General features: G+C 45.9%; 2 protein-coding genes across 2 annotated transcripts; both read right to left on the bottom strand.

The window, feature by feature from the left end:
• Window positions 1-560: 560 nt before the first annotated feature.
• Window positions 561-14,379, bottom strand: b4galnt3b (beta-1,4-N-acetyl-galactosaminyl transferase 3b). Its single transcript, XM_080002946.1, has 20 exons — window positions 14,109-14,379; window positions 12,464-12,519; window positions 11,148-11,222; window positions 9,600-9,695; window positions 8,771-8,861; window positions 8,581-8,681; window positions 8,098-8,165; window positions 7,023-7,101; window positions 6,813-6,879; window positions 6,458-6,592; window positions 6,250-6,359; window positions 6,049-6,149; window positions 5,590-5,657; window positions 4,177-5,455; window positions 3,680-3,939; window positions 3,410-3,563; window positions 3,242-3,314; window positions 2,955-3,108; window positions 2,742-2,868; window positions 561-2,157 (listed from the first exon to the last, which is right to left on the bottom strand). Exons 1-20 carry the CDS (start codon window positions 14,242-14,244, stop codon window positions 2,046-2,048), a joined length of 3,342 nt encoding a protein of 1,113 aa, XP_079859072.1. The 5' UTR covers window positions 14,245-14,379; the 3' UTR covers window positions 561-2,045.
• A 1,286-nt stretch (window positions 14,380-15,665) lies between these two features.
• fkbp4 (FKBP prolyl isomerase 4) lies at window positions 15,666-23,899 on the bottom strand. The gene is made up of 12 exons (XM_080003117.1): window positions 23,759-23,899; window positions 23,506-23,629; window positions 22,766-22,910; window positions 22,523-22,665; window positions 22,288-22,408; window positions 22,029-22,185; window positions 20,869-20,959; window positions 20,097-20,180; window positions 19,827-20,012; window positions 19,485-19,628; window positions 18,346-18,441; window positions 15,666-18,225 (listed from the first exon to the last, which is right to left on the bottom strand). The coding sequence occupies exons 2-12, from the start codon at window positions 23,596-23,598 to the stop codon at window positions 18,148-18,150; spliced, it is 1,338 nt and encodes a 445-aa protein (XP_079859243.1). The 5' UTR covers window positions 23,599-23,629; window positions 23,759-23,899; the 3' UTR covers window positions 15,666-18,147.
• Between the last annotated feature and the right edge of the window lie 689 nt (window positions 23,900-24,588).

Here is a 24,588-nt window from a genome sequence, read left to right as displayed (position 1 = left end):
TCCGGGCGGATGAATCTTCTTACGGAGGAAAATTGGGGATTTTTCCAGGGCTATTTTCAGCGGTGGGGCGGTACGTTCCCGTGAGGTTGCCCCTTTAAACTCTGCCGGCTAAGAGCTGGGGTTTCTCAATTCTCAAGTCCCTCTTCCAGGTTGACCGTTGCCGGAGAGAACAAAACAGGCCAAATAATTAAACCTCTGAAAGACCCGAGACCCCCCAGATTCTTTGCAGGCGGTCTATAAATGTACATTTATTTACGGACAAACTGCACCTCCATCACATATTCATGAACTCCTTTTCATCATTTCCTACAAAGACCAATTAAGAGAGTGTTTTCATGAATGTTGGAGGAATTCCTAAAATTGTCTTAGATGCTTACATGGCTTCATGCATTTCTTTTAGCGAGAGGAGACAGTTACTCTCCCGTTGGTTGGTGTCAGCCTGACAATGAAGAAATCAATACCACCAACACATAAATCTTCAAATTACATCACAATTAAGAATCAATTCCCTTAAATAAACACAGACCACAGGACGTTTAAGAAATAATTTATTCCTCAGATTTTTCAAGGCAGCGAAGTGGAGAAACTGCTCCCTGAGAGGAGAGGTACCTGATCAGATAAAGGGATAGAAGCCGACCCTCGGCATTAAAAGAGGTAGGAGGTATATGTTGTTAAACGAGACAAGAGATGGAGTGTACGCTGAGGGTAAAAACAATGAGAACATAAAACATTCTTACTCCAACCATAAAACAGCTAGAAACAGCTTCCTGCATGGATCATTAAGAAAGGCACAACGCTCCACGTGAAAGCACGATCGTTCAAGATCGATCCAGACACGGCGAGCAAGCATAAACATCTAAAACACAAAGAACATTAAATCAACATTGTTCCTTTGAATTGGCATACAGTCTGATTGCAGAAGCCCAAATCCTTTGGTACGACAAAATCTAAATGACAAAATCGAACTTATGGCAGATTTACAACTGGTACACCGATAGAGCTCTTCATTAAAACACTGAGGTCAGATGGTGAGGGTCTTCTCACTGGACCCCAAATTCCTATGTAAGAGTTTTCCAACAAGCTTAAGATAAATATATTTTTGAAACCCTAAACGACATAAAAGTGGATGTTCATTTCAGCCTGGATGATGGACAAAACCGCTTGGAATGTAAAACATTTAACAACCGGCACCCGTTTTGTGTTCAATTTGTTGTGTGATGGCTTTAAAATATCATCCACGGAAAAAAACCAATGCATGGAGTACATGTCTTTGAGCACACATAAGAGACATTTACTCAACCTACTGTATGTGTAAACACTTCACGGGGGGACAGTGGGTTACTTTAGAACACCGCGTCCCGAATAAGACAAAAGAAAAAGGCACGTTCAAAATCTGAGATGAAATTTGAAGTGAAACAGCGGGAATAATTCACTTGGAGTGCGGAAGTACCTTACTTTAAAACTATTTTAAGACGCCTGTTGAGAGTCAAACGTAAAACCCTAAATTTAAGAAAAAAAAAATACTAACGTAACAGGCAATGACACATAAAAAAAAAAAGGCCTCTGTTATTTACAACATAAGAGAATAATAAGGCTGCGTCACAAAACAGTCGCTCGTTTTTTCCGGGAGTAACAGGATATTCCCCTGAAGCGAGGTCGCGTCGTGTCTTGGACTGGGCGGGGTCCGCTACGCAGCTGCTCGTGCAAGCCTTTCCGGTTGCAGGCGGCAACATCGTCCGGAGTAGTGTCATCGGATACAGTATCGGTGACAAACATCTCCCAGTCGTCTGGCGGTGGTCAGTAGTACATCCACTATTGCATCATCCTGTGCAACGTCCGTTCCCTGCATGGAGTCATCAGTAGCATCTCATTTGCAATCAATTCCGTCGCTGCGCCGCCGCGGAGAGCTCCGGTCATCGGAGGCAACATCCAGTAGTTCTGTCGTCGGCGCTTCCTGCTATTGCACTCGTCCAGTCCGTCCTGGGCGTCAAAGTGCTCCGGTTGCCTCGACGCCGTGGCTTTGGTGACGGCGTGTTCAAACAGGTTTACCGGGGGTTGGGCAATGTGCGGCGGTTCCACATGCCACGTTTTGAGTGGTAGTGGTGGAAAAAATTCCTCAAATAGATCCTCTCAACCTCCAGGCCCGACTGGAGGATCCTGAAAGGGAAACGCAAGGGAGAGCGGTTGGGCGTTGCGGTCTCAGGCCACTGGGCAGAGGAGTCGAGTCGTCGAGTTTGTTCACGCCATTAAAAATCATTGTCTACAATCAGTCAATTTTCAAACTTTTTTCCATATCAAGGACCCTCAGTTTGATACGCATGCGGCCACAGACCCCCAGCGATGAGACTTTGTCTCTTTAACTTCGTCATTAAGATAAGACTTTATTAAACCCCACGAGGAAATTCATTATGACAAGATTTTCATATTTAGATATGATTTAGTCCAGATCTCCATACCTGTCTATAATAAAGTTACTACAGATAACAGCTAAATTATGATCAAAACAGTCTACATTGTACATTCTCTGATGGTGCCAATGTATTGTAAATGACATAATAGTAGCAGCTCAACTTTTAATAATTTTGCTAAGGACCCCCTGGAACCTCTAGAAGGACCCCTGGGGGTCCCCGGAGCCCGTGTTGTAATCCACTGGTCTAAATCACAGAAATCTTTCCACCTCGCCTTAGAAAGAAAAGCTGCAAACAGCAAAAAAAAAATAAAAATTGAAATGAAAATCCCACCTGTCAAGCAGATCCCAGTCCTCCCCTCCCCAGCGGTCGGTGAAATCCTCGGTGTTCATTCCGCCCGCAGCGTCCAGATCTGACTTATAGATGCCAAAAAGGCCAAAGCCATTGACCTCCCAGTATCCTGCAGCACGGAGGAGACAGCGTGTCAGAGAGCATGTGACGGCGGAGGGAACAAGCTGGTACAAGGGGAAGAGGAGACGCAGGCACCTCTGGGCTCCCTGGGCGTCGCCCCGCAGTTCAGCCTCATGACGATGGGAGCGAAGGCCATGAAGCCCTCCACGCAGTGCTTCCTGATGGTGTCGATGATGGAGGGAGGGAAGTGAATGTGCAGGTCGCACAGAAATATGATGCTGTGATCATCCTGATGGGGGGGGGGGCATGAATAGAACGACATGGACATTAAAATCGATCCAAACAGATCCTATAAAAAATAAATAAAAGGTTTTCACTCTTCAAAATTGGCTTCCGCTGCCGAGTAAAGACGCAATGCTCACAGTGATGAGGTCGACGCCTGCCTGGAGACCAGCGGAGCGCTCAAAGTTTCCACTGAGCTTCACATACCGGTACCTGATACGTCACACAAACAACCATAAATGTACACATAATTCACTTAATAACAAAAGGGTCGCCAGTGTGAGTAAAAATCAATCAAATACACCGACATGGGGAGTGCAGAGGCTTGCAAGGCTTTCTCCACGTCCATATCTGTGCTGTTGTAGTCGGTGATGATAAGACTGAAATGAGGGTCTCTGGTCTCTCTGTATAGTTCCTCCATGTCCAAGATCAGCTGCTTCACCCAGCGAGCCTGGTTTTTAACTTAAGACAAAAAACAAACAAAAAAAAACAAAAAACATCAGTACCTTGTGTGATATTGCACATTAAAAAAAACATGACGTTATTGAACGGCTCACACTGTACGCTCAGGCGCGTACCTGGTACTATGAAGTGGACGGTGGCAACGGGATTCCACTGGAAGCCCACAGGGTTGCACAGCAGCACGCTGGGGGCGGGCCTTTGAAAGGAAAACTTCCTGGAGCGCCCCCTCCTGCGGCGGATCAGGGCGTAGATGAAGTGCGACAGACGCAGGAGCCGGTCGTCGGCATCTTTCACCTCCAGCTCCAGGAGGTAGCGGCTGCCCTGCACCCGATCCTCCCGCTTCTCCACGTTGACCACGCGGGCGAGCGTGAACCGCCTGGAGTACACGCATACAGAAACACCGGCTTGTATGGAGGATTAAGAAAAATTAAAATAAAACAAATCGATGAAGAGAATCCCGGTTTGATTTGGAACTTAACGATTGTGTCAGAGGACGTTGGCCTTCGCTTTAAAGCAGGCTTGGTTTTGAATTGTTCCTTCCTCGCATTGAAGTCATTCTTTTTCGATTTCAGCGGTTTTCAAGTCACATGACACATGCAGAGCTCGGACTTACCCCTGATGCTTGAAGTTGAGTTTTTCCATGAAAGCCTTGACGATGGCCTGAGCGTCTTGGGGGCGGAGCATCAGATTTCCCGACACGTTGCAGCGGAGGTCGATCCAGTCGGATCGCAGGCCCTGCAGGTCCAGGTGGTTGACCTGGAAGGTCTGGTTCCAAATCACCTCGGGGTCAAAGACCGGGGCGGGTGGGGCCTCGGAAGTCGGCTCCTCCTCGTCGCCGCCTTCCGAGTCGACGCCTAGCCCCCACAAATCGTCTCTCTCCCCCGCCGGGGCGTTTTCCTCTCCTCTTTCCACCCCCTTCTTCACCCCCGCCCCGTACGCCCGCTCCCCTTTCCCCGCGTCTGGCCGACCTCCGGCCGCCTTGGCCCGCGGGGTCACGCCCACTCTTCGGGCGCTGTTTCCTACTTCCTGTTGTAAAGGCACGTTCAGTTCCAACTCCTTCTCCCGGAGGCTGTTCTTGATAACCGCTGCGCTCTTATTCAGCCTGACTGAAGGGGGGTCGAGGTGCAGGGGACTGAGACGCCCGGTAGCGGCTGGCTGCGGCACCGCTCTCTGGCCCCCACGCCTCCTCAGCTGAGCCACGTCGGCTTTCTGTGGGAGAGAGGCGGTCTTGTTGAGCGATCTCTGCTGCAGATCTTTAAACCTCTGGACCTGTCGACCGTCCCTCCTTTGAACATAACTGCGGGCGTGATGGGGGCGGGAATTCAACAGGGGGCGCTGTGAGGGGCCTCCGTGTCTCCCCTCGGCACCGGGCTTGGCGTCTCCGCCTCGCCCGTGTTGCCCCGGTTCCCCGTGCGTCAGAAGGTATTTCTGCCGCCTCGCGTCGGCCTCCGCTGGCTTCGACTTCCCCATCTTTCCCCCGGGTCGGACTTGGTTTCCTGCCTTGGGTGGCGGCGAGTGCTGTCCCCGCCGCGAACTCGCGGTGGTTTTGGATCGGGCCGGTTCTGCCGGTTTGTTGACATTGCGCTCCGTAGCCCACCCCGCCCTGGGTTGAGACGGGGACATTCCGGTTCCTCCCCAGCTCCCCGGCTTGTCGTGGCGGAGGCCTCCATCCAAGGCGTTCCTTGCTTCGCGTTTGGGATTTTTCATCTCCACGGCAAAGAGTTTACGCCTGCGCTGACTAGTGTAGTCGTCGTAGTCGTCGCCGTAGTCCGGCCGAAGGACATTGTCGGGATCTTTGTGCCGTTCGGCCCGGCTCTCTATCGGAGTGTTGTCTTCGTCAGTCTCTTTCTCCTCATCATCCAGGACCAAATCCCTCTGCTCAAAACCAACGTCTTACCAATCCACAGAGGAAGTAACGACATTTTTAAAAAGCGCAACAGAGACAGAAAGAGAAATAACAGAGTGTGTTAGTACACCGTGCATGTAGATCTGCAAGCAGAAAAACCATCCAGTGTGTGAACCTTACCTGGAAAATCGTCCTCTCTCTCCTGCCCCTCCGGGCGATCCAGTCTCATGTACCTGGAGAAACCAAAGCTGCAAAAGAACAGGGATGAGAACAATTTACAGAAAAAAAAAAAAAAAAAAAAATCGGTTTATCAACCGAAAGCAACCTGCTGTCAACCTGCTGTCAACCTGCTGTCAACCTGCTGTCAACCTGCTGTCAACCTGCTGTCTTTAACCATCTGTCCAAAAAACCCCAAAAAACATGATGTTCATCAACACCAACTCTATTGAGTTTGGCAGTCAGTCGGGGAGAACAGCGCCAACCGCGAGAGATGATGCCATTTCTAAAGCTCTTACAATAAACGATATAAAATAAAAATAAAATATAAAAATAAAATAAAATATATACCATGTACAATCAACCATACACAGAACATCAAAATATATCAAAAGATTCCTATTTCAGGTCATCATGTCTCACCGCTCCAGGTAGAAGGGGCTCTCGTGGTAGAAGCAGGTATTCTCCGTCTCCATGTGCGTGAGTCGGGTATAGTCGTTGGGGTAGATGTAGGACATGTGGACCTGCGGTTCGGAAAGGAAATGACGTGACTGCGAAGCCCGCGGCGGGAGGCGGAGCTTAAAAAGTCGAGCCGAGCGACGATCGACGAGGTGGGCGGCTTACAAACTGCAGTCCCTGGTAGCGGAGCAGAGGGAAGCCTTTGATGACGTAGCTGGGTTTGTAGGAGCAGTCGGGCAGCACACCCTCCAGGAACCCGCCGCCGAGCGTCGGCACTGCACACGGGAGAAACAAGAACGGCGAGGAGGTGCTACCGGGCGCTCACAAGAGAAATACAGGCTGCGTGGCAGTTATACCACGGAGCGGGCCTCACCCCGGTACAGCCCGTCTCGAGGATCTTCCCTCAGCATGTCGGCCCTGGCGCCGGGCTTCTTGCCGGGGCTGTTGGGACGGCTGGCGAGCGTCTGCGGTATGTGGGAAACGTCGCTCATCAGTGACGTGGACTCATCTGCGGGAGGAAGCGTATGAGATGCACACGTATGAGACGCGCATGGCGCAACTTGAGCAATGGGACCCAAAGTACAGAGAAAATAAATAAATAAAATAATAATAATAAAAAAAAAAGTTCCTTCAAACGTGTTCCACTCATGTAGAGGAACTCTGTAATTCTGTTGAACGCGTTTTTTCCCCACACAGTGAGAACAAGTTCTTGGCTTGCTTGTACTTACTTGTGTAGAGCGAAATGTGCTTGGATTCAATAACCATGAATCTGACGCCCTCTTGATTGATTTTCCACTGTGTAAAAAAACCCCAAAAAAAAGAAAAACAGGTTTTCAACTGGACTACATTAAAAACCCACAGCATACAAGGACACCCAGTCTGTGCATTTAGACTAGAGAGTGACGACGGCAGAGTTTGGAGGAGACCCAGGTACTCACCGCCACCTCCACGTGGTCCGTCCCCCTGTCGTTCTGCTTGTGGATCATTTCGAAGAAGTACCTCCCCCGGGCCGACAGCCTGCGAGACGGCACAAGCTGCTGAGCAATCTCAACCCAACACGCAGAAGGAGTCATAGTGAAAGAGACGAGGCAGGCGGAGGCGGCCGGGGCCGATGACAATCGGGGTGCGTTCGTTTCAAATGATTCTTCCATAAACAATGGACATGACTGGCCTATTTAGTGCAATGTGACAGTCCCCACAGCGTCCTGTGTCAGGATATACTTAAATATTCTTTGCATTTAAGCATTTATCAGAACGACAAATTGCGAAAAATACTGGAAGGACTGCGGTTCAGGTTTCAATTCAGTCTTATCGTAGCCACTGAACTGTTGACAATGTGGGGCGAGTGTGATTTCAATCATGTTACTGAGCCCCAGGGCTTTCCACAGAAGCATTCATATCTTTATAACCACAATTAATCTTTCTGATCCGGCTCTCTCTCTCTCTCTCTCTCTCTCTCTCTCTCTCTCTCTCTCTCTCTCTCTCTCTCTCTCTCTCTCTCTCTCTCTCTCTCTCTCTCTCTCTCTCTCTCTCTCTCTCTCTCTCTCTCTCTCTCTCTCTCTCTCTCTCTCTCTCATGATACCATTGTCTATAAACAAAAATGACAACTCACAATATCATCTCGGAGAATCGCACTAAAATGAAATGGTTTTCTGGCCTCGCGACACGTGGAAAATTGTTTTGATTTTTGTTGTTTGTTTGTTTTTGTTGTTTTGTTTTTCTCGTGGAGAAAAATGGATCACTAACGGTCAACGATTCGGTTTCAAAATCATCGTCGGTACATTATCGGTGCACGCCAGGATACGGCACATCAAAGGCAACCCTGTGACCAGGCCGGTTGCCTCGGGTTCTGCATTCCAAAACAAATTTGCTTCAAACATTGAAGCAAATTCAGAGCTGCGGACGGAGCCGAGCAACCGGTTCGTCACCTCGAATCACCACGGCGCGAGAAGAGAAAAGATGCAGGGTCACGCAAACCCACCCCCGAGCTCGGCTCCCTGCCGGCCTACTCACCGCACTGCCCTCGAAGTCTGACTGGCATACTTCTCAAACTCGCCTGGGGCCGTCCACTCAGTGCCAGTCTGAAAACACACACACACACACACACACACACACACACACACACACACACACACACACACACACACACACACACACACACACACACACACACACACACACACACACACACACACACACGTTATTGTGGAACATTTTGCACATGACAGTAAATGAGCCCGATGCTGCCCTCCTAGCGATTTAACTTGATCCTCCATTACCGCGGCAAAGCCCCCAAAACCAGCTTTGCTCGTCACCACAGACGACAGGCTGCGATTGAAACACGAGCCCTTCTGCCCTGACTGGTCAGCCTTGCAGTGATTTTATACGACGCAGAAGCTGAGGGAGTGGGCGACGGAAGCGACATCGCGGCGGGTGAGAGGGTCCTGCGTCCTGCCAGGGACAGCCATGTGGTCTGAAGAGACGACAGATATCTACCTTCCCCACCCAGGCCAGTAACTGCAGGTTAGCAGGAGCGTCATCTCGGCTGAGCCAGAACTGGGAGTTGTCATCGGAGCTCACGGCAAACACAAACTCCCCTGTGACCGAGGGAGACGAGAAAGGGATCAATGACATGACAACCTGCTGCACGAGAGATTCAGAACGAGGCACCGGGAACGGGTTTTACCATCAGCGTACGGATGCAAGTAGCCGAAGATCCTCAGGCCGTAGTTGGTCCACTGTGGAGACACGGCCAGCTTCTGCACCGTGGTTCTGGACTGAGGCGGAGAAAACCCCCCACACACCCCCTAATGATGTTTGAACACAGTGTGAATAAATAATCCAGAGGCGTGCGTGTGTGTGGAACGCCTGTAGAGTGGCACAACAGCGGAGAGGAGTGCGTGTGCGTGTGAGGCTACACCCATTCCAGAAGATACGATTTTCTCTTTTTATTTGACTACTGCAAAGTGCAAGTTGGTTTGCTGTGAAATACACCTCCGAAAATAAATACGACTTAATCACAAAGTAAAGGAACACTGATTTGGCAACTTAAATGTAAGGACGGGTGGAATATACTGTGTGTGTGTATATACGTATACAAACACACACACACACACATATATATACACACACACACACATATATATATATACACACACACACACACACACACACAGACACACATATATATGTGTGTGTGTAGATGTGTGTATATATATATGTGTGTGTATGTCCACACACACACACACACACACACACACACACACACACACACACACACACACACACACACACACACACACACACACACACACACACACACACACACACACACACACACACACAGTAAAACTTATGCTCACTTCTAAGAATGCTGTTTTTGTGTTTGTTGGGATCATTTGTCTTTTTTTTTTTTTTTTTTTTAAAACAACATCCAAAATGGGGACCAATAACAGACATTTTGCTGAGGGTGGAAGGAGCATCGTGGCACCCCGGGGTGTTTGGTGTGGACTCACGTGGGGGTACAGGGGGTAGTGCAGGTTCTTGCGGAGCTGAGCGATGGAGCCGCCACACCAGTCCTCAAAGATGTGCAGGTTGGCCTGTCCCTTATACTGGAGAGGGATTCGTTTACTGTGACACACACACACACACCTCCTCTCTTCCTCCATGCACTCATTAGATAAGATCAGCACAGATGATTTCCACTGTACTGGTGCAGACTATCAGAAGAGCTGAAACCTACGCTCGAAACTACCCATATGTACTTCTGCCCCGCAATTTTGGGGAAAACACTGAAAGATAACTCTGTTTTTACTTAAATAGGTTTACAGCTTGTGTATATTTTTCCATTATCCTGCCATATTCTTATATTTTTTCGACATATTTTCTAAATGACTTTGTGTACACTTAACTGTGAGTTTTGTGTATATTTCCATTTTATTTTCCATATTTTCCACATTTTTTTAATTTCCATATGTGTATTCTATTATTGGTTTTTATTACTGCCTATTGTTTTGATGTCCCTCCGGGGATTAATCCATCAAACGTGTGATGAGCCAGATGAATTTCACTGAGAGCCCAGGTGTCCTGTACAAATATTGTACACCTGTGTGACTTTTTGGAAAGGAGGAGAAAAAAAAAAAAAAAAAAAAAAAAGATGGTGTGTCATCTGAGTCGTGTTCCGCTGCGGTACGCAGGGAGGGAGGGAGGGACGGGGACGTTTGGGCCCGAGCCTTTGTGCTGCACAGTCCATCAGAGCTAATTAGTGGGCGAGCCGAGCGCTGTCAGCACAGCACGCTAAGCCGCAGTTTGACTGTTGCCCCGGTCAACGGGGGGCGGTGCCCCGCGACTCCCAAACAGCCGCCGTCCTTTTCTCACACGCTGCATTCACACGCCATGTGGAACGGGCTCTGGGGGTGACTTGTCAAAAAGAGGAGCTTTAGACATGAATATCAATTCCTTGAATGATAATGAATGAATCAAATCTGTCCCATCCCATCATTTGTCTTTGTGTATTTATAACAACGTTTGACTTTCAAATACATCCGGAGGCCTCGAGAGAAAACGTGTACATTTTTTTTTTCCTCTCTCTCTCTCTTTTTTTTCTTCTTTTAACTCCCCACTCGATTGAAAACACTGATATGTCATATCAGTGTTTTCAATCGGACACGACCGCAAGAAACCTCTTCCAAACGTGAAATACGAGGAACGAGCGAACAGTGAGCGCTCACAGCTCAGCTTGATATAGTGGAAACATGATGACCCCGATACAGAGCAGAGGATGCTGCTGCAGCGCACGCACCCACCCACCCACCCGCCCGCCCGCCCGCACACGCGCGCGCGCGCACACGCACACGCACACACACACACACACACACACACACACACACACCCACACACACACACACACACACGCGCGTACATGTAGACACACGCACCCACACACGAGGGGATTGGGCACGCCAGGGCAGGTTATTCAGAGTTCAAGCTGAGCCTTTAAAAGCAGGCGAACGCACGCACACGCACACACACACACACACCTACACCTACACACACACACACACCTCAGATCTCCAAGCCGGTGGCGTGGAGCTGGGCCGCCAGGCTGCTGCGTCCATCGGGTCGTCCTCCTCTGCCGTCTGGATAACACAGTTATTGGGCTTAATGACACGGCTCCCTCCTCCCTCCTTCTCAGTGTCTTGTTCAGGTCTATTTACTGCTGCTGCTTTGTTGCCACTCCGTTGACTTTGTTTGGTTTACTTTCGACTGGTTTGTGTCAGTGGTAGAAAGTAACAGACTACTGTCGTGAAGTAAAATGTTCAAGGTATCTGTACCTACCTCAGTATATTCTGTTTGAACTTGGATTTAGTGCACTCCACTACGTTACAAAGCAAATATCTATAGTCTTCACTCTGATACATTTATTTATTCATTTGTTTTATTATCTGGATTTATATACATTTAGTTTTGGAAATATGGATGAATATCCATTTATATTCTTTAAACAGGATTTCTATTTATAACAATCAATAGTAAGACAACACAGGATATGCTGAGCACTCGGGTACAGTAGTACTTTGGGGATGGTAGCTCAGGAGGTAGAGCTGGTGGTCTAGTAATCTAAAGGTTGCTGGTTGGATCCCAGGCTGCTCCTGCTAGCATGCTGTAGTGTCCTTGAGCAAGACACTTAGCCCCTAATTGCTCCTGATGGCTGCGTCCGTGGGTGTTTGAACAGTTGTAAGTCGCTTTGGATAAAAGCGTCTGCTAAATGACTAAATGTAATGTACTTTATTCCATACTATACACTGAATATAATACTTTTAAGTACATTTAAGAACTAGTACTTTTCTCCTTTTACTTTAGTCGAAACGTCAACATGGTACTTTCACTCGTAAATTGGTGTGTGTGCATTTGTACTCTGATTTAAGCGAAGGCTCTGAGTACTTCCATCACTGTTTTTTTGTCCATTTTAGAGGCTTAAATTTAATGTTTTTATTTTGTCATGAGGATTATTGTACATTACCATTTTTTTCCCTCTCATCTTAGGTCCAGCTTTCTGGTTCACTGCCTTATTTCATTAGTTATTTCATATGGCCATGGCTATTGTATATGGTTATATTTTCTGGGTCACTTCTTATTTTATCTTAATTTTATAGTTTTTCTGTCGTTGTTATCAAGCTGTCGCTGACACTACAATTTCCCTTCAGGTATGAATAAAAAAATCTATCCATCTATCTGTCTATCCATCTATCTATCTGTCTGTCTGTCTGTCTGTGTGTGTGTGTGTGTCTGCCTATCCATCCGTCTGTCTATCCATCTATCCATCTGTCCATCCGTCCGTCCCTCTGTCTATTTATAAATCCATCTATTAATCCCTTACCCATGGATCAGGTGCGGTGGTTCTTGAGAGGACATCACCGCCAGCAGGATTCACACCTGAGGATCAGTGAAAACATGCAGTAAAAGCTGAAACATCAACAGTAGAAAGTGACTCACGGCTTAGAAAGGTATTTGTCATCGGGTCATTTCAGAGATGATTTGTTTCATGAAACTTTAGAAGCAGCAGAGGTCCCAGGGAAATAAGAAGGTAAGTCATGGAATCTAACAGAGATGCTATCAGTGTGTCCTACATGCACCCTTCATCCTGATGGTTCTACGGGACTTTTGTTGCGGGAACAATGAAGCCGAGTGTCCCGCCCGCCTACTGTTCCTTGGCTCGGCCGATTGTGCCGCCAATTATTCAGCGGGGTCTCTGGCCAAACTATGGCCCGGAAAGCAGGACCAACGTCACTGAAGGACATCTACAGAGAGACCTTTATAACCTCCCACCCCCCAAAAAAAAAGAAAGGGAAGCACAAAAGAGCCACAGAAGTTCATACTTGGTCTCTACCTCGAATGCAGTCTTCGTAATTATATACTAGGCCGTCTCTAGAGAGGATGCCTTTGTGTGTGTGTGTGTGTATGTGTTCAGTGAGATTAAAGAACTACTGGTCTGGCAGTCTGTCATTATCATGTGGGTGGAGATCCCAAATGCACTGCTCTGTGTCATAAGGCCAGTTTTGGAAGCACACACACACACACACACCCTAAAGACTTCTGAAGGTGTCCTGTGGTATCTGGTACCAAGACGTTAGCAGCAGATCCTTTAAGTCCTGGAAGTTGTAGGTGGGGCCCCCATGGATCTGGCTTGTTGTTCCAGCACATCCTACTGATGCTCCATCCGATCGGACCCTAACCCCACCCATCCGCATGATGTAGAAGAAAAGGTGATTCATCAGACCAGGCACCTTCTTCCATTGGTCCAGTTGTGACGCTCACATGTCCATTGTAGGTGTTTTGGGTGGTGGACAGGGGTCGGCATGGACACTGTGAGTGCTCCCATACGCAGCAAGCTGCCATGCACTGTGTGTTCTACACCTTTCTATCATAGCAACATTCACTGTTTCACCACTTTGTGCTGCAGTAGTTCTTCTGTGGCATCGAACCAGACGGGCTAGATTTCACTCCCCGCATGCATTAACTAGCCTATGGGCATCTATGACCCTGTCGGCGGTTCACCGGTCGTCACCTTGCAGCACTTTTGGTGGGTAGTAACCACTGCATACTGGTAACAGCCCACAAGACCTGTGCTTGTGGAGATGCTCTGACCCAGTCGTCCAGAATCACAATGTGCTCCTTGTCAAAGTGGCTCAGATCCTTACGCTGCTTCAACACATCAACTTCAACAACTGACTCTTCACTTGCTGCCTCATATGTATATAATATATAACACTATATATATGTATATATATATATATATAAATAATAATATATCCCACCCCTTGACAGGTGCCATTGGAACAAGATGAGTAATGTTCACTTCACCAACAGTGATTTTAATGTTTTCGCTGATCAGTGCGCGCGCACACACACACACACACACACACACACACACACACACACACACTTCGTCTCATCCAACCGGTTGCTTCACCTGCTGCAGCCCATCACAGTACACGCACCCACTTGTTGCTCCACTAACTCACGGCTCTTGGGGCTCCACGCACTCGCCGCGAAGTACTCGTTGTACGCGGCCACGGCTCCGACAACCAGGATCGCCACGAGCAGAATGAACCTCCCACTGCGCCTCAGCTTCTTCAGCGGGAAGAACGACGAGATCATGTTTGCCTCGTGCCTCGGTGCGTGGTCTTCGTTGCCCAATTTATTCTGTTGGGGTCCGGAAAGAAACCGACCCCCACGGCGGAGCTCCTCCGTCCGTCCGTCCGTCCGTCCGTCCGTCCCCCGGTGCGGGCGAAGCACTAAACCCCTCTCCCTCTCGCCCCGCAAGCACCCCCGCCGGCCATCCCAGCCGTCACGGGGGAATCGTCGTGCTTCCTGGCCCGTCGCGTCTCCACCAGCCCCGCGGTGACCTCGGCTCCGGTCTCGCCTCAGCGCACCCGCGACACAAACAAGTGAATGGGCTCGCGGTGATCCGAGGGCGGAGCCACGCGTGGCCGCGCCCAGCGCCGCCCGCCGCGGTCTACCTTCCAGGTACGGCGGCACACCCTGGAGGTTCTACGGCAGAGGGCTGGGGACAAATGTGCACGAGTGGATTTACCTTTCCGCTCCGAGTTGTGATGTATTGGTGCCCGTTGCACCTTGTAAAACCTTTTTCCTGTGTTTCCTGCCCCCACTATTTTAATATCTTAAAGTGCTGATTACGTTTTCTTTTCTTTTTGTTTTTAAACAGGGGCAGAATGTTGCTTTTATTCTCAGAATGAAAATACGTTAAAGGCAAAAAAAAAAAAAAAAGTACCTTTTATTTCCACAATTATATTAGAAGTACTTTAGACTTTCACTGTATTCTCAAAAATTCGGAGAATAAAAATAGAATTGAAAAAAAACCCCTCAAATTCTGAAAAAGTCAAAATGCTGGTCATATTGAGAACAAGGGTGATGTCATAATTTAGTTAAATCATGTCTTTCAAGCTGCATCACAGTAACTACATCTTTGGAACTTCAACTGTACTTATTCCTACCTGCATGGTTATAATATCCACATTGCTAATCATTGTTACTTTCTCATTTCTTGTGTAAAAATATCTATTGAAAGCACTAATAGTCATCCTCAAAATAATAAATAATTTATACCAAGTTAAGGGTTAAATAAACTGGGATATGTTACGTTAAAACAGACAGCTTACCATTGAAATCCTCATGTAGGCCCACTAAATATTACATTAAAACAATTGTTTAATACCACATACCACCATTATAGTCGGTCAGTCATATCACTGACAGCAAATGTCATCGTGCAGGTCACACAGAGGGTAAAACCATTGACACAGCTTTAAATGCAGGGTGTATATCAAAATGTGACCAACGATGAAGCACATAATGGTGCAAACCACTGAGCTAAAGAGAAACCACATCAGTTAATGGACACCCAACACCCAGTGGTAGAGCGAGCTGACCCAGGGAGAGGAACTGCCTGGGCAACAAGACTCCTGACCTCCCTGCACATGCACGCTGCATGGGGCTAGTGTTGCTTAGGAAACAAATGGAAAAAATGTTAATTAAGAAAAAAACAACTACAATTCAATTTAGCATAGGCCCAAATAAAAACAAAACAAAAGTTTAGACAGGTGTATAGGGCCACCTGAAAATTAACTAAACCCTTTAATTATTTAACAAGGCCTAAGAAAGGCGCTGAAATTAATTTTTAACAAGAGCTGGTGGTCATTAATAAGTAAAAACAAAAGAGTTGATGTTACACCCCTCATTCAGATGACTTTAATGGTGTCCTTTTGTAATACTGACAAGCAGGTCCTATTTGGGCTACTGATTAAAAACTGTATAATCTGTCCAGAAGAAATATTCAACACAGTTATTATTATTATTATTTTTATAACTCATTGGTTCATTCAGTCAGTGCAGACCAAGCAGATAATCTCCCACCGTTCCACTTTAGTGCCAAGGTGACCCAACTGGGACAGGGCTAATGCTTCATTCTGGCTGTAGCCATTAGTCTATATGCAGATGTGGAAACACATTAATTACAGTAAAACGAAACTAGGGCTAAACCGTGAATTATTTGAGAACATCCAGGAGAAGCTACTTTGATACTAATTGCCTTCAAGAACATATTCCAGCAAAGTAAATCACTGTAATTAAAATTTTACAAACACAGAACCATAAGCACAATGAAAGAAAGAAATAGATTAGAGTCAGTATTTCCAAAGTAAAGAGGAACAGTCCTGTAGCCTCGCTGATATTGTGGAGTTTGTCAAGAGAAACTGAAACTCCGAGAGATGTACCAAGCATCCCGTCACCCCTGCCCCGAACCGCAGGGCTGCTACATAAATATACATGTACACGTACACGTACACGTACAGGCACGAGTACTCACACATCACACGGCCACAACCTTCTGAACTGGTGCTTGGGAACTTGATCAGTTGGGCGGTGGAGAAAACGCCTCACAATGAGATGGAACGCAGGAACAGGGGGGTGGGAGAGGGCGTGTCTGGTAGTGCAAAGTGAATGTTGTGGCCCTTGATGAATGGGGCTGGAGAAGCTGTTTAGAAAAGGCTGAACGCTTTGTTTCCAGGCCCAACTGAGAGAATGCAGCTCTGGTGGTTGGAGGCACAGACTTATACAGATTCTGACTTCTTTAAGCATTCTTAAAGGTATTTAATTGTACTTAAGCAAGCACGGTGTAAGATGCCCTAAGATAGTACTTTATTGTACTCTACTGTAGCACCTCTAGCCTTTTTACATCGTGAGTAACCATAACTAACTCTTCCTGCAAGGATAAGTTATGCTTCCATGAGGCCAGCCGTCAAGTCCACACAGAACATATTTACCATTAGTTTGTTTTACCACTTTAGAATTACTTTGGTGAGTGAGCCACGATCAGGATAAACGCAGAACACCATCCAGGCGGTGACTGAGCTACTCCTCGTTATTAATTAGAATTATTTCGTTTTACCAGTTTTCCCTCTGCATATGGAACACTTGCATTTCAGTGTTTAGTAAAAGGAAAGATAAACTAAGAAACTTATAGCCGTTTAGGTTTCTTCCACAGCACTTTTATAGTTTCCTTGTACAAACTCCAATTCCAATGAAGTTGGGACGTTGTGTAAAACGTAAATAAAAACAGATTACAATTATTTGCAAATCCTTTTCAACCTATATTCAATTGAATGCACTACAAAGACAAGATATTTAATGTTCAAACTGATAAACTTTGTTTTTTTGCAAATATTCACTTATTTTGAATTTGATGCCTGCAACACGTTCCAACGCGTAAAGTTTATCAGTTTGAACATTAAACATCTTGTCTTTGTAGTGCATTAAATTGAATATAGGTTGGAGAGGATTTGCTAATCATTGTATTGTTTTTATTTATATATTACACAATGTCCCAACTTCAATGGAATTGGGGTTTCTACGATATTACTTGTGAACAGTTTACATATAGACTTTTAGACCCACTTTTTCCCCAACAGCAACATCTAACATGCCATGTGCATACAATAACAAAAGAAAGAAATCTGCACGTCAGTGGCAAACGAGGGCAGGCGCGGATAAGCCACGGTCTGTGGAATACAGCTCTCAGCGTACCAGGTCATGACGGAAACTGATCAACATAGGTCCGATCTGCTTTATATTTACGTTTGCCAGGGAGCCTGTTATTCCTTTGTTAAAACTCACTGCCCAAACGACTCCCTCCTAGAACACATGTGGGTAGTCGCCTACAGTTTGATATGGCTCTTGGTATCGGGTTTGTGTATTGGGTTATTCTCCAATATCGACAGCTTATTTTAGCGTGGTACCGTACCGTTATCCTGCAGCAGTATCTGGCAAACCCTGGTTGTGGTGCTTTAGATCCTTTAGCTAGAGAAGCAGTGCCCAGTTAGCTAGCTGCCATGGCAAAAGAACAGAAACCCAAATCTAGCAAACACGGAACAGAAGACCCTCTCACCGACAGGCAGGCGCACACACACACACACACACACACACGCACGCACACACACACACACACACACGAGATGAACTAAATTAGAGATGAACCAGAACATTCTACTGCTGTGCTCCAATTTCAACTTCCATCTCATCGCTGTTATCCTTGCTCTCAGTCTGCGTCTTCTCTGCCTCCTTCTGTGCATCAGAGGGAGAAAAGAAGAGAAGGTGTTAGGACTTCCACCTAAGTTCACATTGTCATTGAAAAAGTCACTTTTCCCCCCTCGTGGTTGTCGTAGAGAATGACACAACTCTCACCTTGGCGTCTTTATCTGCAAACCTCTGGAACATGTTGGCGTACACACGCTTTTCCTTGTCATGGTGATCCTTCATTTGTTTCTGACAAAGCGCCACCTGGTGGGACAAACAGGATAACAGTATTGTCAAATAAAACAGTGTCTCTATTTTTGCATAATGCCTCTATTTTTATATCCCAAAAAATGGGAAAGGGGAAACAATGGCCAAGCACTGCATTGGGAGGACACTGATACCGTTTTAACAACAAAATTAGCAGGTATGAGCGTTTTTTTTCTTCCTTTTCTCTCAAATGCAGGTAAACCTGCTAAAGATAGGCGATTGACACTGTTCCCAATGCCAGTAGACAAGTGTGCCTTTCTTTTTTTTAACCCCCTTTGGTGCGTTACTTTTGATGTCACGAACACGCCGACAAAGGGGCGTGTCATGGTTCCAGTGTGGTTGGGGGGGACACAAAAACAATAGCAGCAGCATTGAGTATCCATGCCTGCACCCACGCACTGGCAGCGCTCGATGCCGGTGTTGGAGACCAGCTTGGGGCGGTGCTGGAGTGGCTGGGAGCCTGGTGGGGAGCGTGGGGGTCTTTTGCTGCGGTCCTCATGCTCAAAACATTACATGGTCCCGCACGTCGGGAAAAAAGGTCAATAGCAGTAGTCCTGTCTATTTGTCCGGAACTTCAATGTGTGTCGCATCACACCGGTTAAGGGGCGAAAATAAGCGTGTCGACCTGGGTGTCATGTTTCCATCGCAGCCGATTGGCAACTGGAGCCGATAAATACCTGCGACTATTGCAGAGTAATTTGTCCCGGGAATGAAACCCGGTTCTATCTTTTCCCACTAATGACAAATGCCAGATGTAAGTGGGTGTTACCAGGTTCTTGGTGCAGTGGAAGACGGGTATTATGCTAACATTTTATCTGACTGACAGGTACAGTATGGTGAAAAGTGTGACTGACAATCAATTGACAATTCCCCCTGCAATAACTTGCTTGTGGCAAGCTATAAATGTGTACATCGCTATCTTCTTGTGGTAACACAGGAGCGCACAGGATCAAGGACAGTTGAGTGACAACATCTGTGTGAATTTAGCATCCTTAAGCCTCAATCACTTTACATTCCATCTTAATGTCTCAGGTTTTTACCTGGCCCTTGGCTGCTACGTTGCCAGGATACAATTGGATGACATGCTGGAATACGTCTCTCGCCGCATCATAATCCTTCATGGCCAACAGGGCCTCACCCCTCCTAAACAGAGCCTTCTCATTGGACTCGTCCAGTTCCAGAGCCTACACACACACACACACACACACACACACACACACACACACACTTCCAGTGGTCATCGTGGCTAGAAAAGTTCTATAAGATGCAGTAAACCTACTATTCAAAACTAATTGTATGTTCACTGAAAACCTGAATAGTTAGTGGGACACCTGACCTCAGCTTTCTTTGCTGTGGATCACATGACTACACACAGTAAATACCTTTTCGCAGTTTTCCAAAGCTTGCTTTGGTTCTTGTAATTTGAGGAAACAGATGGCGAGGTTCAAATGTGCAGCCAATCGCAGCGCTTTGCCTTTCTGCTCTTCGTCTTCCACCAAACCCGATTCATTCTCCAGCCACGATACAATCCTCTTATACTGCACCGATGCTTGCTTGTACTTCCCTTCCTTGACAAACACAAACCCATTAACATTAATACATGGCCTCAAACATCTGCATTAGTATCTGGAGGAGTCAAATTCAAGATAGACCTTAAAGTACTGTGTTCCTTTTTCTTTGACAATGCAGCTCTGTTCCAGCTTCTCAGGTGTGTTCATCTCCCAGTACGCCTTCGCCTGAGGAACAAGCACGGTGAATTCTGTCATTTCCTCGACATATATTCCAGAACACAATTAGAAGTAGTGGTGTGCGATATGACAATATTAGATCAGGAATGACTTAAACGTCTCCTAATGACTAAAACCCATTTACAGAGAGATCGATAGTGTCGCCCTACAGTGCACAGTTTATCAGTTACAGATCTATCGCTCATACACGCATCATAAGTTGGTTACTCAGCAAAATCTGAAATCACACTATTTGCTAGTACTTTATTTGTATATCAAGCAGAAAGTACTGGAACGCTGCTGATCCGGTGGGTTGGTGGCAGGAAAAAAAAAAAAGTCACAGAACGTATGCACGGAGCACACAAAGGAATGTGAACAAATCATCTCTGCTGCATTAGAACTTTTTTTTTTTATAAATCAATACAAGACAGAATAATAGGGTGATCCTATCATGTATTTGTTAAATACAATCCAGAAAAATCTCATGAAGAAGAATAACATGAAGAGCCAAGCATAGTGAGACTTTGTATGAATCAAAAAATAAATACATAAAAAGAGGCTCCGGCTGTCGCTACGAATTCCACATTTTAAAAACCAATATGAAAAAGAATTGTCATCAGATAGTGATCCTGCCTGAAAACAATCGTGATATGATACTTTTGCCATATTGCCCATCCCTTGGAAACATGGGACGCACCTTCTCAAAAGCTGTCAGCTTGAGCTTGTACTGCAGTGTAGCTCCACCGGGAATATTATAAGCAGCATTCCCCGCTTTTCCAAAGCCATACCTACGAAATAAACACAAACTGGCATTAACCATCGGTCACATGGGAAAGAAACTTGCACTTCTTCAATTACATATTGTGTTTTCAATATATTAGGTACTGAGGTTCGGTTATGTTGGTATCGAAAAAGTACCACAGTACCATTACTGGCATATTTTATTCTATATATTTTTATTCTATTCTATAGCATTCGACTTACTGCATTATGTTTTAGGAATCAGTTAGCTGGTCAAGTATAAATTTTTAGGTAGCTACTGTGTTCAGTCTGGGACATATTGTGCGTTGCATTGACTTTTCACTTAATATATGTATGAAAGTATGTATATGTATGTGACAAATAAACCTCTTTTATCTTGAATCTTGAATAGGAAAATGTGATACTTGTGCACACACAATTAATTGCCAAAGAAAAAGTGCAGTTGTGGCTTGTCAGTATAAAAGGGAATGCAGTGAGAAGTGAACGCTGCCAAATATCCAAAAGTATACAACAGCATCGGTCTGACAGTGACACCACATAAACAGCCCTGAGAAGATTTGTTCGACAAGCTCACATAAAGATAGGAATATGCATTAATGAAGTGAGTGAATGGTCAAAATACTCAAAAAAGCTTACATAGAGGTTACAGTTCAAGGACACTTTAAATTATAGCTAGCTATATATTGTTATAGTTAAAGCAAATCTGTAACTTTTTTACCTTACCTACCTATAACAGCTGCAAAATCATTCTGATGGTACAGTGACTTGTAATATGGAGAGTGGCAACCCCCCCCTTTTTATTATTTTTTTTTTTTTGGACACCGAGTTTTACAACATGGTGTCAAAGTGGAACTGCACTCCGAAAGTGTAGCAGCGTCAAATCCCAAATACCAAAAGTTACATAGTGCTGCGATTAACAAAATGGTTAATGTTTTGAAGAGGTAGAGGAAGAGGTAGTACAGACACAGTTTAGTACAGTTTTGGTAATGAATATAACATTCTAGGTATGATAACAGTTGGATGATGCGTTTTCTATCTTCAAAGTTGTGAAGGCATTAAAGAGTTCTTTAACTGAAAGACTCATGGTCGGCGTACTTGGGCTTGATGTCAAAAAAAGACTCCTCTCCCTGCTCCATATACATGATGGCTTTCTCCACTCCTGTCGGCAAGCCGAGACGCTCTCCATCTCCAATTTCAAACTTCATTTCTCGTTGGTCAAAAACTCGGCCCTCACAGGTGCCCTCCACAGTCACTACAAGGACGAGCAGAGTTAGGAACAAACATTCATGGAAACTTCACCTAACTGATAAGAATTCTTTTTAATATTAATGATGATCCTAGGGTGCATGGTTACCTTCCACTGCAGCTCCCTCGTTGGGCTTGGAGTAGCGGCGGCCTTTATTGACCATTCGACGGATGATTCCTCCATCCTCTTCCTCAGTAATGTCTTCTCCATGAAATTCGAACAGCTCTACCTATAAATAAAAATATCAACGCAGTGTTTTTTCTTCCACAGGATAAATTCATACGATTAGAAGGTAAAGTAAACCAGTCTATCAATAAAAAAAAGTGGGATAATTTGGTCTTGCCTCGAACGCAAGTGTGCAATTTGGGGGTATCTTGGGTGGACTGCCTGCAGATCCATAGCAATACTCTGGTTTGCAGATGAACTGGCACAGCTCCCCGACTTTCATTGTGGCGGCACCAATGTCCCATGCTTTTATCACTTGACCTAATCATGGGGGACGGAACATAAAAATTATATTGGGCATAACAACGAGGACAATTGGATGTTTTTTTGTCTGTGTACAAGATATAGAACCTGAACCCACCTTTGCCCAACTCAAATGAAAACTTCTCCGCTCTTTCTCTGCTCGAGTCGAACACAGTTCCATCGAGAAAGGTTCCCACAAAGTGTACAAACACTTTATCCCCCAGCATAGGCAGCTCTGTGCCGGTGCCTTCCCTTTTCACCAACTAAAAGATGCAAACGGCAACAGATTATATATAATTAAGAGATAAGAAGAAGACAAAAGACCCAAGAGACAAACACACACTACAAACTTGTGCAATTTATTGTAATATAACGTTGTGATAATTTGGGCCCACTGATCCATTGTTATCCATGCCTGTACTATTGTATACATATGTATACATCCTGTAGAGAATATCCCTTCTATACTTATACCCACACCCAATAGTAGCGACCACACTACCCGTGCCATAGCCTTTTCATTGACCCTGTGCATAGCACACACTTTGCATATCTCACTTTTCCTTGGACACATCCTTAAAACAAAACCCAATTATATGACTGGTTACTTTAACACAGAATTGTGCCTACCTTTAGGATGGAGAATCTAAGTACGTATACAAGCCTACAGTGTGATGCAGAGTGTATATTGTCCTCATCTATCTATCCATCCATCCATCCATTGATCAATCAATCCATCTGTCAGAGCTAGCACAGATAAGCACCTTGCACAGCAGTGCTGACTTTAGCCTGGCTTATACGTGAACTAATACACAAACACACACGCTTACTCGGCTGGCTGTCAACATGGACCGATACCTTCAGGACTCCTCCATCTTTCTTCGGCGTGATGTCCTCTCCCTCTACGGGGACGCTCTGTTGTCCCTCGGTGGGTTTCGGTCGGTAAACCATTACGACCAAAGCCGCTCTCCGGCGCTCAGACCTGAAGCACAGCACAGAACAGTTGCGCTAGTCGACCTAGCTTAGCAAACGTTGCTGCTACGGCCTCTCGCCGCCCGTTAAGCTATCCCTGAGCGGTGGGCTAAGTGGCTGGACACGGAGAAAAACACACCTCTACTCAGCTTAAATACACACTCCCGCTTCCAGCCCTCGGTTCTACGTAGCGCGGGCCTCCTCCGCCCCAGGTGTGTGTTTCCGTTTCGGGGGCCGGGGTGTTGTTTTGACCGCGCCAGCTCCACGTTGCCTGGCTTCACTTCAGTGCGGCAGCTTCGAGGAAGGCAGAGAACTTTCCAGACACCAGGGGGCGGGGCCAGGGGACCGGCCTCCCGTGGTGGCGTTCCGTATGCTGCTGAGCGTGCTCCGGATGGGCGGCGCACGGAGGATGAATACAAACCGCGGGACACACGACACGATCGACTCGATCGGACCGATTACAGCACCGATCGCACTCCGAGGCGGTCGAGCTGGGGACCCTCGAGCCGTGAGAAGAGAGGAATCACACAATAACACCGCCTACCGGGTTGCTCCAATACAGTAAAAGGCGCGCTCCCCATCTGGCTTGCTATTGGTCAGATTCTGTGCGTGTCCGCGGTTTTTTGGCGCGCTGGTAGAAGAACGTGAGTAAAAACAAAGGAGTGAGTATATGTATAAGTATATGTATAAGTATATGTATAAGTATATGTATAAGTATAAGTATATGTATGAGTATATACATAATTACACGTATATGTGTGAGTATATGTATAAATACGTGTATATGTGTAAATATATGTTTAAGTATGAGTATATGTATATGTGTCAGTTTTTGTGTGAGTATATATGTATATGTGTGAGTATATATGTAAATATATGTATATGTATGAGTATATATGTATATGTGTGAGTATATGTGTAAATATTACTCATTACTTTGTTTTATGGTCATTTTCTTAACTGATTCTT

Source organism: Zeus faber (assembly GCF_960531495.2).
Source record: "Zeus faber genome assembly, chromosome: 6".
In the NCBI taxonomy this organism is placed as follows: domain Eukaryota; kingdom Metazoa; phylum Chordata; class Actinopteri; order Zeiformes; family Zeidae; genus Zeus; species Zeus faber.
This window is presented reverse-complemented; position numbering and strand designations above follow the sequence as displayed.